This window comes from Pelecanus crispus, chromosome 1, assembly GCF_030463565.1.
Source record: "Pelecanus crispus isolate bPelCri1 chromosome 1, bPelCri1.pri, whole genome shotgun sequence".
NCBI lineage: Eukaryota > Metazoa > Chordata > Aves > Pelecaniformes > Pelecanidae > Pelecanus > Pelecanus crispus.
Window position 1 is genome coordinate 145,296,005 of NC_134643.1, and position 20,016 is coordinate 145,316,020.

At 36.3% G+C, this 20,016-nt stretch overlaps 1 protein-coding gene across 2 annotated transcripts in view; it reads left to right on the forward strand.

Annotated features, from left to right (window-relative positions):
* Window positions 1-20,016, forward strand: part of ANOS1 (anosmin 1) — a 147,487-nt gene that overhangs the window by 114,799 nt on the left and 12,672 nt on the right. Inside the window, exons 8-10 of one of the 2 annotated variants that reach the window (XM_075725120.1) lie at window positions 1,257-1,404; window positions 6,330-6,482; window positions 9,150-9,152. In XM_075725120.1, coding sequence (XP_075581235.1) covers window positions 1,257-1,404; window positions 6,330-6,482; window positions 9,150-9,152 — 304 coding nt within the window. The remainder of the gene's footprint in view (window positions 1-1,256; window positions 1,405-6,329; window positions 6,483-9,149; window positions 9,153-20,016) is intronic. The other variant, XM_075725128.1, reaches the window with a different exon arrangement.

Genomic DNA, 20,016 nt, shown 5'->3' on the forward strand with positions numbered 1-20,016 from the left:
AAACTGTACGGAAATGGCAGTGAGATTCAGACTTCCCCCACAGGACACTCCTGAGGCTGTTGCTAGTCAATGGTCCTTTGAATAACGTAGAAACTCTTCTGTCTAAAAATTGAAACTGCAGAAAACTTAAAAAAAAAATTAAAGGTGGAAAAATCTTATATTTAAAGATCACTGAAGATTTCTTTCATGCAGTTTTTACCTTCAGATGTAGTCTAGTCCAAATAATTTTGTAATGATTTCCATATGAAATGATTCCAGATAGACATTCAAATAATTTGACTACAATATTAACACAGTTAATTGAGCATTATAGTCAATGTTATAAATATCTCAGCACAAAACTAGTAAAGGTAATTGATATGAAATGCTTTTGACAATCCCTGAAGTGTTAAATATGGCAGTACATGGTTATCTTTTCCACTCTGGATTGAGTGTCCAACTTCAGAGGCACAAAGTATTCTAATGAAAACATGGAATAATGTCTTCTGTCTGAGATATGGGCTAGAAGGACTTTTTTATAAATACATCAAAAAAATTTAGAAATGTAAGAGTACTGAGAAGCCTTGGCTCTTCTTTGCAATATCATGGGACTTGCCTTAATTTATGGATTATTGACTGGAGAATGATAATCCTACTCTGGTGTTTCTCCATTTAAGACACTTAAATGACAATGGAAACTGTATTTTTTCTTTTCTGTTTTCCATTCTATAGCGGAAAAGTGTTCTTACCAAGGAGGGGGTATTTTTGTTCGTGGCTTTTGTTGGGTTTTTTCATTTTTGTTTTCAACAGTTGAAACAAATAGAAAATATTGACAAATATACCGGAAGTTGGATTTTAGCTGTTTTCAGACTGACTGTCTGTAGAAAAAGTTTTCAATTGCTTTGCTAACACAGAAATTGGGGAATAAAAATTTTAAATTTCTTTGGCTAAAATAATTTTGGCATAAGAAAAAAAACTTATTATATGTAAAAACACCCCTTCATTTTTGACCCAAACAATAGGTGTCTGTATTTGCCAAGTAATTACCAAGATTATGTAAACATCAAGAAGGTTAGTATTTGAAAAGTGACACAGAAAAACAGACTCCAATAAAATATACTTTTTAAAGAAAAGAAGTTTTGCTCTGTTGAAATTTATACATGAGTTTCCTAATTTCAAGACAGTAGTGTGCCTAAGATAACAGGCCTGCTTTTAATAAGGGCCAGTGTTTCAGTAATACTGTAACTACTTTGTATATTTATTCTCCTCTATTATAGGCCCAAAATTATGTGGTCCTGGAGGGACTCCAACCCAACAGCAACTACAATGTAGAACTACAGGCAGTAACACGTTGGGGTCAGATACGCCTAAAAAGTGCTAAGGTTTCTCTCCATTTTAGCACGACTCAGGACACCAGGAATAATAGTGAGTAATTGTATTCAAACACCTGAATGCCTCATCTCTTCCCTATCTGGAATTTGAATGTTCTATATAATGATTTCTCAAATTAAAAAAAAAAAAAAAAAAATTTCTTAAAGCTTTTAGTTTCATATCATAGTGATCCTGTCTTGGTGAAGTTGAGTAACCTTTTAATGCTAAATTTCTTATCTAAAAATTGGTGACAGTTTTTGCCTAATTCTTTATCTTAGATCCTACTCACCTGAAAGAAACAAATGCAATGAAAATGGAAGTATTTGAATGACTGTGATGTTAATATTTTTTAAATGCAGTACAGGTATAAATACTTACTATATTTGTCAGTGGCTGGAATAAAACCTTTTCTGTGTCTGTCTTGACTGGACAGTTTTAGCTTGCAATGCTTTCAAAATCCTGACTATTTTGAGTAGCCCATTAATTCCAATTCTTGGACCACACAAATATGTATCCAGTATGGACTGATATAAAACATCAACCCTTTCATTAGGGAATCTAAAATGTTCAATGCCTGATGAGCAATGAAGTCTCAAAAAATTATTGAACACAGGACCCACATTCAAATTAGAATCTTGAGATCTTTAGATGTCAGGTTATCTCTTGTTAAGATCTTCTTTAAAACCTCACATGCTAAGTAATATAACTGAAAAGCATATCTGAACCTGAAAGTAAACCATGATTCTTAGCCTTAGTTAAATGCTATTTGTATAATTACAATACAATACAAAGTTACTGCCCCAACTGCTGATGTGTATCTGGTTAACCAGTACAGCAAAATTCTGATAATAAGATGTTAAAGAATATAATTTTTAATATCCTGTCCAGACTTCATTTCATTTTCCATCCATTTACATTCTTTTTTTCAAAGTACACTCCAAGTTTATACTTTACTGGTTGCCATTTTCATAACATAACTGTAATTACTCTCACCCTACCTAATCAATTGCTATTGTTGCTGGACCCTTCTGCAAGCATGTTCAGTTTGGATATACATAAAATATTTTGAAGTAGTTGTTAGCTATGACAGACCTTCATATCTACAGTTGATTCCCATTTTAATGTACCAAGAAGATAAAATAGACCTAAAGATCCTTCTTTTTCCCATATTAAGCTCATTCTTGCTGCCTTTTTCATTCATCTTAAGAGACAGCAGAGGGCCAAGTTTTCATCTCTTCAGTACACTGAGTCTTTGCTTGAAATCCATACCGGAATATGAGCTTGAATCTCCACAGTATGTACATAAGGCAAGTTTGGGTTAAATCCTCAGTGAAGCCCAATGCAAGTGAACATAGGACTTCTGCCCTTTCCACACTGGCTCTCCTAGACTGTACCTGTGCTTTCCGTCATCCCCTAGAAAACTGACCTAGTTTTCAGGATTGTGCGTGATATCAAAAGCCTCTTTGAGTTACCACATTTAGTTTTCCTTTCTTTTCTATATGTACACAGGAGATGTAATAGGAAAAAAAAAAACTACAGTGGGAACTGGATGTTTAATTCCAGTAGACTCAGCCACTGAGCTCAACTAGAAGCATATCATTGGTGTTTATGAGAGATGTACTCATTCTGCTGAGCATTTTCCTAAGAATTTTTTGTTGGTTTTGCTTTTTTGTTTTTTCTTTTTCTTTTTTCCTGCAAAGCACTTTTTGCTAGATAAACAAGCAAAAATTTCCTTTTTTTTTTACACCCACCCCCACACACACACACACATACTCACCCTCCCCCCGGTCTTGTCTCTTCTGATCAGAAGTTTCTGTGAAGTTCTGGATCTCAGTGGTAAACTCCAAAGTGTTTAGTTTTCATCCGATCATCTTGACTGGCATTTCACCAGATTATGTCACAGCTCTGAGAAAGAACATGTAACTGAGTTTACTTTACATCAGGTCAGAGGAGGAGGCTGGTGCCTGGATTTCACCTGAGTCTGAGGGTAAGCTGTGTCCTGGTAACTAGGATGAAATTCTAGGTGCCATTATACACACCTAGCCAAAGTGACACTGGGCAAGCTGTTGAATTTCTTTGTCTCATTTTACTATAAGAATAGCTTTATAAGCTTTCCCCTCTTGGGAGCAGGGATAATTAATCAACTGACGTTTGTCAGGCTTTATTGCTAGTCCTGACATTAGGTCAGGTCACTATAGTCTTTAAACATGATAGTAAATAAAGACTTTCTATATAACAAAAGCCCTCTAAACTGAAGGTGGGTAACTGAGATTGGACTGTGTTGGTTTTTGTACCATTCTATACTTACTGTGAGAAACCCTTTCACTGTAGTGCTGTATCAACTCTCCATGGTCTCACTAATGGTCTGTCTCTCACGGCCTATATCACCAATGGGTTTGTGTTGGGAGAGGAAGATTTTTGTTCCACTTTTCCCTCTCCGAAGCATTGTGTTTTTCAGAATCTGATGCAGGTCACATCTGATTTATTACTTAAATCCTCTGCCAAATGGAGTTCGTTTACCCTATACCTCACATGTGACTTTGGTGGTTTCATCATTTTCTGTCCACTCCACTGGCACCTCTTTCCTATCATCATCACAGCTAGATTTAAATTCCTTCCACAATTTTGCTTGGATAATCTGCCCTCTCCTTGATTGTTTCACCTCAGAAAAGAGTCCATCAGTAGTTCTGTGAAAGTCTGCTATCTACTAATGTCTACTGAGTATAGACTTTCTAAAGCCTTGTGCTTTATTTTACTTTTCTATGGTGACCTTTTTGGTCTAAAAGTTCATTAATTGTATTGGTTTTTAAACCAGAATAACACTATATTAAGAGCAATATTTTTTTCTCATATACTTCAAGTATTTGACTGTTATGTCCAAGTTATGAACATCCATTTAGTTAACAAGCAGTATTTTCTTTTTAACTGCAAATCAGTGCCTGCAAGAACTAAAACGTATTTGTTTTACAGTAGAGTACTTCAAAAATAAGTTTATAGACAAATCTGAGCATCCTTTCTGTTAAAGTCGTGAAGTAAAGAATTCAAGATTCTTTGAGCCTAAACCACTGATATCACACATTTTAGTGGATAGAGCACTCTGCTAAGTGTATTAGGACCTTTTTGGACATTTTTAAAAAATGGCTAAATTATACCTTACATAGAAAAGCAAATAAAAACTACTCCTGGAGGAGATGCAAATTCATCTTCTGTATCTCACTGAAGTTAGTTAGGTACAGAGTCAGTTCTGCTTGAGGTACTTTTGGGAATACTCAGAAGCAGATGGAGAAATATGAAAAAGAAAAAAAAATATTGCCTGAAATATTATCTAGGACATGACATTCACACCCCCTCTTTATTTGGGGACTTCCATGGCCTTTGGGAAGTAGTTCCAGAAGCAACATGCCAATTTTGCTGAAGTCCCACTGTCGGTTGCTCTGCCCTCTGTAGAATTAAGCTCTGTTTTTTTAGGTGTCTGTTCATATTGTCAGAATAGAGAGCAGTCCATAACCCACTGAAGTAATTTAGTCCTCCAGACCTCTGTGAGCTTTGACCCTGGCCCTCCGGTGTTATATTCCCCCACACTCAGAAATACGTTGCCTCACTATATTTGTATGCTTCACTTCTGGGAAATGCATCAAGACTCTCTCTCTTGATCTTTATATAGAAATATTCTAAATTGGTGTCCTGGTTTTTCTGGAAGTGGAGCAGACAGAGAACAGCAAAGCAGAGATTTAGTAAAATTAAAATACTTTAAGTTGAGGTATACCTAATAGATTTAAGTTTGTACTTCTCTCTATCACTTTTTGATTTCCTTTTAGGTGGTGTAAACATTATGGTTACCTTGAGAAAGAATTTGCTTGAGTTTGGTAGTTTAATTTAAAACAAGCAAAGAAAATGTAAAATTGTATCAGATTAAGCAAAGGATTGACAAAGTAAAATCTGGCCAAAAAGCAAGTGGGTTTCAGCTGAAGCTACATGTAGGGCACAATGTTCAAGTTTACATGTTACTCATGGTAACTATTGAAACCTGAGTCTTTCCTTCTTTCTCTCAAGTCCGTAGTTAATAATCTGCCACTTCCTAATTATTAGAATCTTTACTTTTCATTTAGGTGTATGATTGAATTAAATACAGGGTTTTTTTGTTAATCTGATGCAAATATTGTCCTCTTAATCAGAACTGATATATTTGCAAGCGTGCAATGAAAATGCAGTTTGAATCAGCATTTCTGCCTTTCAACTGAAAATATCTAGAAATACTGTCAATCCTGCTAAATGCTGATGGACTGTTGCCAAACGAAATGCTTGATGAAGGACATCCCATTACCATTGCTTGTTGGAAGCTAGGCACATAGCACCAAGGGAATTGCTCAAAGTTAATTCTGCTCTTACAATGTTTTCCTAAGCATTCACTGTTCACTGTTGGAAACAGGAAAGTGGGCAAGAAAGATCCCTAATCTGACCAGAGTGTTCTTACATAGCATACCAAAAGACTATATTTACTTTGATGTAATAACCACATGTGGCATTCCATGGGTTACACTCAATGCCATCCTTGGGTTTTGTGTATATTCAAACACTGCACAAATATAAAGACCATGAATGATTTTACAGAACTACTGCTAGATACTATGCCTGTTTAAAAAGTCAATGTGTTAACATTTCTTGTTCTTGGAGATATAAGTACACTCCCTTTCCTTATTATTCTTTTGAAAATTTACAGAGTGTTTTCACATTAAAGTATTTTATCTTTTTCTCTCTCTGTCCAAAATATTTTTTTTGACTGAATTTCAAACAAATTATATGCTTTTCAACCATTATAGACAGTTTGTTCTTTATATTAATTTCATTTAGGTAAGATACTGAAATAAGATAATTTGGATTAAAGATAGTATGATTTTCTGAATTTCAGCACTGTTAACATAGTCATTATATGGCACTGTACTTAAATAAGTAATTCCTGATTGTTCTGTGTATTGCAGAGGAACAGACATCTTCTGCTGGTAAATCCCAGAAAGGACTGGTAGATCCTTACCCAACATTTCAAAGAAGAAAAACCACTCGTTTTCTTAAAATTGGAACTCCTTTCTACCAGGACAATCAACTTCAGGTCAAAGTCTACTGGAAGAAGACAGGTTTGTCAAATTTTTATTTTTCTGTTTTTTCTAAGGAGGAACTCTCATCAACTGCCTCAGAGTTGTGGAACATTAATATAATATGATGAACCTTGTACAATCATTCAAAGTTAAATCCTACACCCATCCTTCCTTCCCTTCACCTTCACATTAGAGTGAAACATTGCCTCTCCTCTTTGTGTTATGGATGTGTAAATGTCTGACAGAGGGAAGTGACATGAATCAGCTATCCCAAAGTTACAGTCCGTCATGTTGGGACAGTGAATCTTCCCAGAGCTGAGATAATTTTTAGTTCAATGGAAATTTCTTCAGTAAAGTTTTAAATAAGGAAGCAGAATTTGGCCTTATGTTCAACAGAGCTTTTGTGGCTATGAATATTGTCTCCCTGGACTGTGGTTGGAGGGTCTCAAGCACATACAGTTCCTGGACAGATTTTCTGCTGATGCCACTGCAGTATCACTTGTTGGACTTTGTCAGTTGAGAAATGAGTCAGAAAATTAATGTATATGGAAATCATGTGACGGCGTCACAAAAGCTAAACTGTAGTTTGAACCACAAAATTTAGAGTTATACTGGCTCATGTTAAGGCCACAATAGGCTTTATGCCAAACTTTATCAGTCACCTTGAATTAGAACAGGATGAATAATTGGCCACAACCACTGGAAAAATCTTTAAGTTGGTTTTCTGTTAGGCTGCATGCACCCTTCTGTTTTTCAGAAAAATCTAACAACAATTTTATGTTTAAGTCTTCAAGTCTAAAGGAAAATGCCATGAATTTTAAGTGTCTAATCAGATTCAGAAATCAAAAAAGGGATTTTCCTTTCTTGCGCTCGAGGTGCATATAGATTGTTACACATTGCACCAGCTTAGCCATAACACGTTCATATAATTCATATTTCATATTTGAAAATGTGCTAACGCTGTTAGTGTTTTAACTTGGAGCAATCTACGTGTAGTAGTAGCACATGTATAAAATCCATTCAATTTTTGTGTTTGAAATAAAGGGCTACAAAATGGATAATCACCTTTTCTTCTGGATTTTTTCAAGGAATTTTAGAAATATTTGAGTTCTTTTGGGTTTAGGTCCATGCAGCACCACCCTGAAGGAGGAAAGGCTATATAACCATTCAATTAGGCTATGTAATATAAGAATATGCCACACTGTGTGGTGTGGATTGTGAGAGGTATCTTTTGCTTCTTAAAAAGTGCCTGCCTGTTTGGATGGTCACCTTCTAGCCCTGCTATATCAAATACTTTCAAATCAAATGCTTATTCCTCCATAAAATCTGCAAGCTTTGGCTCAGCCTGACTACATATACGTTTTAAATGTTTTTCAATGTCTTGGATATGCTAGATTTCTTTTTTCTAGCTTTCCCCATTATATTTCTTTTTTGCCTAACTTCATGGAAAGCTGGAATAATTTCAAGTTTAAATAAAAGTTGAGGCATTTTTAATTGTTAATACTAAGTTTACCTAACAATATGGTTTTGGTTATCCAAAATGAGATTTATATATTCTGAGCTTGGGACTGATCACCTTAAGCTTTAGCCTTCTGGAAGTGAGATGTCAACTCATTGTCTAAGCTCATTTTATAGTCAAAAAAGAAAAGCAGGTGACTTCTGAAGCAGTTCATCCCTCACAGCAGCTGAATCATTCTCTGGAGATGTCTCTCTTCCTTACTGACTACAGAAGGGAGCCTGGACAACTCATTTGTAGAAGGCTTAGAGATGCCTAACATCTCTCCATGAGCAGAAGTTCAATTCTGAGCAGTTTGAACTGAAAAAGTTGAGGGACAAGATTCAAAGATGAGGAGACTATGATGTCTTACAGGTGTAAGGCTGGGTTGTGCAATTCACAGTCAACAGGCAAGATTCAGCCCAGTGGAACAATCGGTCCAGCTGCAAGCCATTTTCCTGCCAGCCTGTTTACAGAAGAAAGATTATGTGTCCTGTGACCAAAATGCCAGCACCCCTGGTGAAATTCACCTTATAAGTAGTTTTCCAAATTCACTGTTATAGTTAATGGAGAAAAAATCATATCATAGCAATATTCATCTTGTTCCAAAGTAGATACATTGAACTAGGTGTCCACTAATTACAATGGTAACTTCAATATCGAGCTTATAAGTAGATGTTACACCATAGTTACTTAAATGTTGACATCTAAATCTGGAGCTGAATCCCTCACCATGCTACATACCTGGAAGTAGTATTTGTAGTAAAAGTTATAAATGCCTATAAAAAGAGATAGTCAGCATTCTCATAGTGTCTGAGACAAGAGGTAATTAAGATTAAATGAAGTCAGGGAATATTTTATAGCTTGGAAATAACAGCGTTTGGAAGTTGTGTAATCTCCACAATTGGAGATCTTCAAAGACAGATAGGGCACAGATCTGTTAGAAATTACATGGATTTACATACTGTCACTTTGTGCCAGGGATGGACCAGTTGAGTTCCTGAGTTGCTGACTGTACAGCTGACTCATCTTTTGTGGATCTGTGTACATCCAGTTATACAAGGGGGACACCCAGAGGTCCATTTTGGTCACGTGGTGGGAGCAAGCTCAGTCACGTGCATTAGGGTGTTTAGGTATATGCCCCAGCCATGCAGTGGAAGTTGCCTTCATTTTTCTCACATAACAAACAGTGACAGCAAAGGTGTGTGAAGAGGGTCAGAATATGGCAGTTTGTCATGCTTTTTTCTTTTCTTTTTTAAAAAGAAAATATCTGCGTTCTGATTGATAGCATATGCAGTAACTCAGTAGGAGCCATTGCATCATGTGGAACTGAAATATAACCAGTTACCTGCTCCTGAGAAGCTAGCAGCTTCTATAAGGCCTTGCAGGAGTTTGGAGGTTATGTAGTACATGGATGAGGTACTGACTGTAAATTTACTAGTGACAATTTACTGCAGAGCAGGTCGTTTTCACTGTGCAAGGAACACAGCAGGAGAAGCATATTGGCTATGTCTTGTCTTTATGAAAGACAGCAGTTACTGGAGCCAGCTGCATTGGGAACTGCACCCATACGTCTTTCTCCTTTATGAATTACACTGTCTCAAGTCATGTTTAGGGAGTTGTAGGAGGTACGAGAGTGCAGCAACTGTAAAAGGAAATACTGAGAGATAATTTACCTCAGCCTACTGTATGGCCTAGTGTCTAGGCTGTTTTCATTGCAGATAGGCAATCAGAGTTCAAATCCTTCCTGACAGGGAATTGACCTCTTTGTCTTCTACGTGGTGGGAGAAAACAGGAGTCCGGGTTGACTGCTCTAATGTTCTCATTACTTTGTAATGGGAATTTTTGTAATGAACAGCCATTCTATAGTCCTAAATTAGAATGTGTGACTTTAAAACAAATAAAAATTAAGAAAATACCATGAAACCATGTGAAATAATTATATTGATAATGCTAAGAGTTTCCATGACATAAAAAGTAATTCAAGAAATACGAGTCTCAATCTTGAATATGTTGGACATTTGTAAATTAAGCAAAATTTCAATTGTTTGTAGCAATCTTTGCTTTGTCTGGTTTGATTTTCAAGTTTTTTTGTACTTTCTCTGATGGACTTCATGGTCCTAACGAGATGATTGCAGGGGTGATGAAGTTAATATGTTATTTAGATTTTGGATTTTTTTAAGATGAAGACATTTAAACCAGTATGATATGTTGATATAAGGTGTCTTTTAGCTGTAATGAAAACGTTAACAACTACTAAAACAACAGTCTTTCACTTTATAAGAATGTTACTCATTTTCTATAGTAATAGCTGCTCAGAAATTTTTGGTGTATTCCTGAATTTAGTGGCTCTACCATTCTACTTAGACCTGAGATTATTTCATTTTTTTAATTCTGTCCAAACCCAAGGTGGCTCTATAGAAGAGTTTTGTACTGCCTCCCAACACTGTAGCGTCACAGCACACTACAGATTACAGAAACAAACAGAAGGAAAGGCTTGTGTGGATTTCTTGCAATCTCAGACCACTTCAGAAACACAAATGTATTCCTAAGGTTGTTTTAGATGGCTACTTTACTTTCCTTGGTGCCTTTGTTAGCCAAGAAGTTGTTTTGCTTTTGAATTTGAACCATTTTACTCACTCTAAAAAGGACAAAGTAGAACAGAATGATAGAATAATTTAAATGAGTTGGAAGGGACCTCTGGAGGTCAGCTGGTCCAACCATCTGCTCAAACTAAAACCCTGAAGTTAAATCAAGTTGTTCAGTCCTATATGTAAGGCCCTGTAACAGATGTTGTTATTGTTTTCTGAATGAGAGGGAATTTGTCCTTTATGAATATCAGGCTGCAGAGGCCACCTAGCAGTTTATTGCAATGTAGCTTAGGGTTTCCAGAATGTGCAGTGATGTCTCTTGACATTCAAAGATAGTTCTTCCGTTACTGTGAAGAAGATGTATTCCTCAGTGTCATTTGCAGATGTGCCTCTAGAAAGCCAGTGAAAGACCACAATGATGACATCAGGGCTGAAGTTCTTGGGTTTATATCATCCCTCTGGATAGGATTCATCAGACCTCTATCCTGTGCAACAACTGCAACAGAGGGGGTGTTGCAAACTATTACTGAACTGGCTTGATTATACAGTAAAGAAGTGATTGCTTATCAGTACTCAGAAAGTGAACACTGTATTTGAGTTAAAGTCTGAGCGAGTGGATGGAAGATCCTATTTCCGTATATATGCATCATAATGTGCCACAGGTTGGTACCAGGAAAGACTTATTTAGGCCTGTTCTTCAAGTGTTATTTCTTAAGTCCCATTAGCTTCAGTAAGCATGAGGCATGAGTGGAATGTAGGATCTGGACTTTACATTAAAATAAATCTTTCTGAAATAATCTTTCAGTTTGAATACTTCAGTACGATGGCAATAATAACTTTACTTCAGGATGTATGCTTGCAAAAATAACTCCACACTTCAGGCAGTACAAGGTGCTTAGCAAATGTACATAATTTTGTTAGAGTCATCACAAAAGCATACTGTAATTATATGAATACAATAGCTTCTTTCTGAAAGAAGAAAATGTCTTTCACTTGCTGCCTCTGACTTAGGCCTGGGATTAGAGAAACACAGTACATTCCTTAAACAGCATGAATCCCACTTTTGTAAATGAAAAGAAGAACTTGCTTGTGGCCAGATTTTTTTGGCCATCTTGACTGTGTGAAATTAGAAATTATGTGCTATTTAAGTCAAATAGTGGAATCAGCTTAAACAAATCACTTTTAACTCCTTGGTGCTGGAGTCACCGAGTACCATCCATTACTAAGAATGGATGCACTCTGAACCCCCTACTTAAAAGGATTAGCTACTTAGAATAATTAAGATCCTCAGTATCTTGTGCTGCAATCAAGACTGAAAGTGTGAAAATAAAAAGATCCTTATGTTTCCTCTGTTCCTCAGTGGTTTGGCAACTAGAGAGCTGAGGTTTTGGACTTCAGCTGAAAAGCCTTCAAGTTGCTGCAAATCTTTGTATCTTCAGGGTATGAAAATAAAATATTTCCCATAGACAGAAGGAAAAAAAAATATTGTTTATGAGCTCACTGCATCAATTCTTATCACTTGCTGCAATAATTATAATACATGAAAATATTAGAATGTAATTTAGTATGATGATTTCTTTCCAAAGCAACATGTCACAGTAATATTTTCTAACCCATTACTCTGCCTTCACTACTGTTTTCTTAGTGCCTGTTATTTGAGTATAATGTAACTCTCCTTGCTCAGGTAAAGCTTTAGTTTTCTTCTCTTTTCTTTAAATGAAGTCTTCGAGCATTTATGTCCCCTGTTTAATTACACATTTAAAGTACTTCTAGATATTTAAAATCAATATATCTGCCCCTTGGTTTTGCTTAAAAAGGCAAATATTTAAAATGCATTAAGGCTTGGCTTCAGGCTTCTTTCTTTGTGTTTCTGGTAAATGCTAAAGCAGAAAAAAAAAAGAACACTTAAGACAGGGAGAGGCAAAGAATCCTCCATTGTCTGATAAATCAACCAAACAAGAATAATGAATTAAATTACAGGGAAGAATAAAATGCAAGGCAAGGCAAAGCAAACAGAAAGCTGCCACGAATGCTTTTAAAACCAGATCTTAGGAAAACAAAATTAACTTTCACTTAGTTCAGGGAGATAAATGAAGTGACTGTATGTGCTGACTCGTTTGCAATAAGGTATTTTGTATGGCAGGTTTCAAAATAATTGAAAGCTTTCCTCGTGTTATCCTATGGTCCTTTCTCACGGACCTAGTGTCATTGAAGCTAAACCCTTCAATGCCAGTTGGAGCTTCTAGCTGTTATTGTAAAGAATTCAGCAGTAGTTGCTTAACACTAAGGAATTATTTAGTTTGGTACTAACTGTTGCACTAGGAAGATCAGTGTTTGAGCAGCTGGCCATTTTCTAATTATAGGTATTTAAGCAGTAAAATATTTGTACTTGAAGGTATCACTGTGTTCCAGATGGTTCTTTAAACAAGAAGACCTTGCTGTTAATTATAGTGAAGTATACACCAATATGTTTCCTTCATATTTCTGTGCGAATACAGAGACATTGGCTCTGCAGAGGCTGATTGTGTGGGTACACATAGTGTGCATTTGTATTTAGAGGTTTAATTAGCAAAGGTGGCCCCAAGCACAGGAATATTCAACTAGATCAATTCTTTAGAAGTTCAGCAGTAGACATTGCATAATTTTGCTTGTCCACATGTGCTACAGCTGACTCAGATGCCTGTTTCCTATCGGCTTCCCCAGCGTCCTGCCTGGGGAGGTAGGTAATGCTGTCAGCTTTAACTGTTGTGGGAAAGTATTCCAGAGTTAAAAGAATAACCTGTCAGAAGTATCCTTTGTGTGATTCCTACTCCTTCCTAACTTTGTCTTCCATAGGCCTAATGTAGTTCCAGGAATAAAATTTTTGTTACCCCCATTGCTGTTTTTCAAAATCTCTTTGTCTTTTTGCTGCCTGGATAGACTGAAAAGGGAGCATCTGGCTATATCCAGTTGTACTTTATAAACTGACTAGAGGACTTAGACAATTTGGTTTATGTCCAGATATGACTTGCTAACAATACTTAAAATGTTGCTGGTGGGAGTCATGAAAAACATCAATAATACAATTTGGCAGAGCAGATAGTTGCAACTTCTCAAATAGTATGCAACTGATTAGTGTGAGAAATAGTAAAGTTTTAAAATCACATTTACAATAGGAGCAACCTCAGTGGCATCTCCCCTGCAAATGGGACAGTGTTGGGGAGTCTTTTCAAGGGCACAGTTTACTGCATTTCTTCATGTTTCCACAGGAACAACAGAAAACCATTACTGCATGCCTTTCACTCACTTCCAAACCTCCGCACCTTTCAGCGTAGGTGGTTAAAGCTCTTGGTATGAGAGACTTAAGGGCAAGTCTGTCCAACGATTAGTCCCAGGAATGTAGTTGGAACTAATTCAAAGTCTGCTAGGAAATCAAATATCAGAAGCCAAATCAGAACTGCCTGCTGTGGTCTCAGAGCTCAGATAGCACAGAAGACTGATTTTGCTTAGCAGGCACCCAGTGATGTCTGCTGAAGGCAGATTGTGGCTGTACTGGACTGGTTTGGTCTAGAATATTCATCAAACTAGTTCTAACACTTTGTATGGTTGATCCACTTATTGCTTAATTTTAAAATTTACATAGTGAATGCTGTTTACAAGCCCTTGGTATGACCTGAATCATACTCCAGAACACCTTTAATAATTATGAAAGTCTATTTAATTTGACTTAATTTATGCATTTAAAAGAAGTCTTCTTTTTATTCTTAAACTTAATAATGGAATACAAATTTAACATTGATTTCTTTTGAGCTTACATTAAAAGATCAAAAAGAAATGTAATTGCAAATTACTTGGTCCATGAATGCAGTCCATAGACCATCATTATGTGGGATGAGTACCTGCAGTCAGACTGCAGATACACATTCAAGACTGCATTGCAAAATCATTTATCAAGACTTAACTCACTTCAAGGCATTGAAAAAAAATCACTGGACAACTAATAACTAAACTTTTCTCTGGTTTTTAATTCTTCAGGAAAAAATATGTTTTCAAAACCAGCATCTTTATGTTCCCTTAGTAATATGTCTGCCCAGTACACAGTTTCCTACATTTCTTATTACTTCTTGAGTATTACCACAACCTATAAAGTTAATTATTTTAACAACAAATACAGAAATATATATATATATGCGCATATATATATATGTAGTGTCACTAAGAGTGTCAATGGCAATGTCTGTTGTTAGGCAGTCTGAAAAACTGAGGGATAAAATGACAAGCTTTTTACTGTCCAATTCTTCCACTCCTTTCCCCAAACTATCACTAGGTCACATTCAGTCAAAGCTTTGTCTTATATGCTCACACTATCATACCTGGAGCAATTCTACCATTCCTACTGTGAGTAAAAAGATACTGAAGTACTGCAGTTTAGCAAGATACTTTTCATCAGCTATGGGGTAATAATTGCTCATGACTGCTCTCTTAGCCTGCCTAAATTCTGAAATAAAATATTTAGCTTATTATCCAGGGAAGGTTAAACTATCAGCAGCAAGTTATCATGCTCATTGTGAAGGTGGTTTAAACTGAGGAGTGTCCTCTTTTAAATTGGGTCAATTTTCCTCCACATGCCTCTTTTTAACCTGTATTGTTTAATTAGCCTAGATTATAAGGTGGCCATAAAACCAGTTGCAGAAGCACTACAGATAGGGAAGAAAACTGGACTATTTGAATGAGTAGCTAGAGTTGGAGAGAAAGACACCGAAAAAAAGGGTATCTGACACTGAAATTAATTTTAAAGATGTCACATGTGTGCAGCTGATGAATAATGAGTTCTTAAACACCAGTTTCTTTTTACTCCTGTGACCATAAACTGAGTATAAAAAATATCTATAGTAGTCTAGACCAAAGGTCCATCCCACCAGGTGTTCTGTTCTTGTCAGCGGCCAAAAGCAAATCCAAAGGAACATAAGAATAGGGGGAGAGTGTAATGATACTTCTGCAGATTTTTGTCCCAGTTTCAGAACTTCTAGTTCATGGGATTTCCTGAGCCCAATGTGATTTCATTGTATTTATTCACTTTTTTGATGCATTTCTCTTCCATGATAATATCCAGTGTCCCATCAGGGTCACATAAATTTTGGGCATCTGAAACATTCTGGGTTATGGGGTTGCAGAGTTTTAAGTGCTTGTTCTATGAAGAACCACATTTTTTTTTATTTGTTTTGAAGCTGCTGCTTCTAGTTTCATTTGAATACTAATTCTTACATTGGAGACACAGAAAACAGTCAAGCTGTGTTCACCCTGTCTGTACACACATGATTTTATAGATATTTAACCTGGTTTTGTTCTGTTCTTTTTCTCATAGATTCAGTAGTCTTAAACTGCAGATTTAGAAACTGCATACTAATGCCATTAACTTTATGAATAAGAAGAGTTCAGCAAAGCAATACCCTGATATGGCATGCTATGATGCATACCATGAAAGTCCAGTTTTGGAACTTGATGGAGCATTGTACATGCGGGCAAACCCACCTGTACAGCTTTTGCATAGGGTATGAGAAAGAAGAGAGTAGCAGGTGCATCTGCATCTCCACCACACTGGTAAGCTGGGTCTGTACCTTGGCTCTGGAATTGGGAAGGACTCCCAGATTACCTACCCTCAATATAGCCTCCCCACCAAAACTGATGTCCAGACTTGTCAAAGTTACACAAAAGGCTAAAGTTAATGATAGAGTACCTAGTGACATTTTCAATAGATGTATAACCATAGCGAGCCTTGGACTTGTTTGTTTAGGTTTCTTTCTTTTTCATTAAATTCAGTTTTTGGATGCTTAATACCTTTGAAAATCTAGCTATGAGGGAGTAATGTAGGAAGCTTCTATTCAGGCTACAAGCAGCTATTGTGAGACTTGGAACTTACAAGATACAAACTTCCTTGTAATAGAAAACCAGAATGAGATACTGTTGAACTCACTTTGTATAGGATGTTGTGTTGGGGGAAAAGGAGTGAGGGTAGAGGTAATCTGGCTTAGAGATGATCCCAAACTTAAATCCTTCAATATAAACATCTTTAAACCTTGAGGCTTCCCAGGTCTAGATAAGGACACAAATACTGTGGCTCAGGCCTGTCTTTAAATTACACACTAATTTTTAATATAATTTTTGGAAAGGCTTATCATTGTATTATACAAAGAATGTGTTCTATAGAAAGAAAGTTTGTTTTAAATGGCATAATGTGAGAAACAAAATCTTTGTGATTTAAATGATACTGCTTATATTCCAAGTAAGAGCAGGAAACAGTATAGTTTGCCTTGTTAGAAAGTGTTTATTGAATGAAGTTTAAATGTCAACTGAGGGTTTTGGTGTTTATTTTAATCATACTGCTTGAATAGGTGATTATTAAAAAGTTCTTTTTCTCAGAGGTGACATGAATACCATGAATTTCATAACCAAACATTTGACACTTTGGGTTTTTTTTTTTCTTTTTTTATGCTACCGGGTGAATCCATGCACAGGCAGCTAAAGAGCCAGAGCTGTTTTAATTTCATTTTTTTAAGAAAACTTACCTATAATGCCTGAGACAGAACACATTGACAGCATAGTTTTTGCAGGGAAAAGAGGAGTGCAGAGAGGCTTGCAATGCATTAGCACATCGATGCAGCATTTTATCATTAGTTGAAGTTAATTTGTGTTTACCTATGTATCCTAAGACTGATAACTCACGTTGCATTTGCTAAACTACCATAAGTAAAATAACACTTGTTATTCTATCTTTATTTCTTGTCCTATCATTAGCTTCAGATTTCAAAAGTTGGCAAGAAATGCCATGATTCAGAGAGGCATAGAATGGCTTGTGAACTAATATGTGAAGAAATAAATAGGTGTTATGATCAAGTACTGACTGGGATCATGTTTGCTTCTCTGCAGTGTGCTGAAGTATTCCTTCTCAAATGTTCTTCAGTCATGCTGTTATAACAGTGCAATAAATACCATGTGGATCACTTTATACTAACCATGTCTTCAAAACTGAAGCATCTAGTAGTAAATAACACTGCTTCATTTATTCACTTGGATTTTGCCCATATTTAAGCCTCCCCTGCATATTTTTGAGGATGTCTCCAGCAACTGAGTTTTAGCAGAAAAAGTGTTTATGGAAACTTGCATATTGTAGAACTCTGTGTCGACATGGAGAGGAATGGTGGCCTGATAAACAGATGAACGCAAGCCTGAGAAAGCAGAACACACTTTATTATATTCTATCTCAACTATTTGCGAAATAGTTCTTGGTGTGGAAATACAGGCAGGTTATGCTGCAGAGCAAACACTGCTCTCATCCTTCTGCCAGAATAATGGGTTGGAAGCAGTGCTGTGTTGTATTAGATCCACGGTTGTAAAGATGTATCAGGGGTTGCATACTGGGAAAAGATAGGGCAGGAACATTTCTTCAGGAAGCCTTTGGCTTGCACACATCTTTGGGCACTTCAGAGATGACAAAATGTTTTTCTTTATGCAAGGCATCATGAATTTCACCATTTACCATTGTTACTTTTACATTCACCATAACACAGCTTCACCATTCAGTACAATGAGATAAATAATTTTTGTCCTGGATGGTGTGTTGTTTGAGACAGGATTTATACAGAGCTCCCCAAAATCGTACTATAACTTTGCCATAGAAACAATTAATCAAGCTTGTAGATACTGCGGCATGCACTTCATGTGCCCTGAACAGATTCTGCCCTGTGCTGTGATATTAAAAATGAAATCTTTACCCCTTGCTATAGCCTATTTTTAGAGCAGTAATGCTGCAAGACACATGATCCAGAAAGGAAATTACTTAATTTTGCTTTATTTCCTTCTTCCTTATTAGTCTAAGACAATCAAAGACATGTTCAAGACCATCTTTTAACTATAGTTTGTATGGTCATTAGTGTCTTGATCTTCATGGGTACTAAACTATCTGGCCTGATCCATTAGCTACTCTTAACTATTGAAGTCAATAAGACTGTTCACATGGTTAAGTGCTTTGTTGAATCAGGGCCAGAGTGCTCAGAAGCTTGTAAGATCAACAGCGCAGTATGAGAAGAAAAACAAAAACCATGCGGCCAGTCACGAATAATCATTGCAGTTTGCTGTATGAAATATCAGATTTAAAAATATATAATAAATCCAAAGGTTTAGCTACATGCAGAACAAATTCTCTCAGTAATTTTCTTACTGAACAGCTTCACAGAAATTTCAATCTCCTTATGGCATTCTGTTTGAAGAAGGGTTAGGTTTGAATGAAGACAGCAGGTTTACATATGGCTAATTATCTTCCAAACTTTGATAACAACTCCTTTTGACATACAGTTAGCATATTAATGATATGTATATATTTTGGAGGGAGTCAGTTTGCTGAGGTAACTTGACAAAAAAACAGAACACCATTTCCTTTTTTACTGAAATACCAATTCGACATATGCTTGTTATTTATATTAAATTAATACTTCTATGCTGCCAGGTAAGGTTTTCCTATAAGTATGTCTTATTTTATAATCTTTACTTTTTTTACCATATTTTATTCTAATGGGAAAACCTATCAGATACTGCTTGTTAGTTACTTCAAATCTTGTCATAATACAGAAATCAGCTTGATGTTACTGTGTTTACTGATGCCATTTTTATTGTAATTAAACCTTAATTTGAGCTGCTGTTGTTCAACATGTCTGCTCTGAAATCTTGTTTTCCAGCAAATCCCATTTGATTTTTCTTTCTAATAAATCTTTGTAATTTGGTTGCCTGCATAGTAGTGCTGTCACAGCTGGCATTAATCGGCATTTTTATACCAAATTGTAGAGACCCATCATCCAACAATCCATCAAACAGAATACTATACAATTCTAGAGCTGAAATACTTCTACAGCAGAGACCATTATCATTATCACCAGTTGACAGGGGTGGAACAGAGGTAAGGAGCCATGAAGTGCTTTGCCTAAAGACCTCCAGCAAACCAGTGGCAGAACTAGCCCCAGTTCCCAAAACAGTCTGCTGCAATTTTCTTGCTGTGGATCGCAGGAATATGAAGAAATACACACCTCTTAAATCTGTTTACCTGGTCTCCTGGAGTGATAGTAGGTTGTTGTCATATTGGTGGTGCTGGTGCTATGCCAGTTTTCTAGTTATGAAGCAGACCTCGGTTCCTCATGATTGTCAAGTTGGCACCCTTCTGCAGCAATAAATGTAATATAAAGCAAAAAAAAAATTACTTGAGGCAAAGAAAGGACCTGTCTTCAGCAATGTGGTAGAAAGAAAGAAACCACATTGGATTAAATTATTCACATGGCTGGCAGTAATGGAAATGTACAGCAGAACAGAAATGTGGAAACCGTTGGCAAAGATGAGGAAAAGAGATTACTTTTTTATTTAGTTTATTTTCAATAAACTGTAGAACTATTTAAACCAGAAATTCCAGCTAGGAAAAGTTGCAGTTACCTGGCATTGTGTTGGGTGACTTTTCTGAATGGAT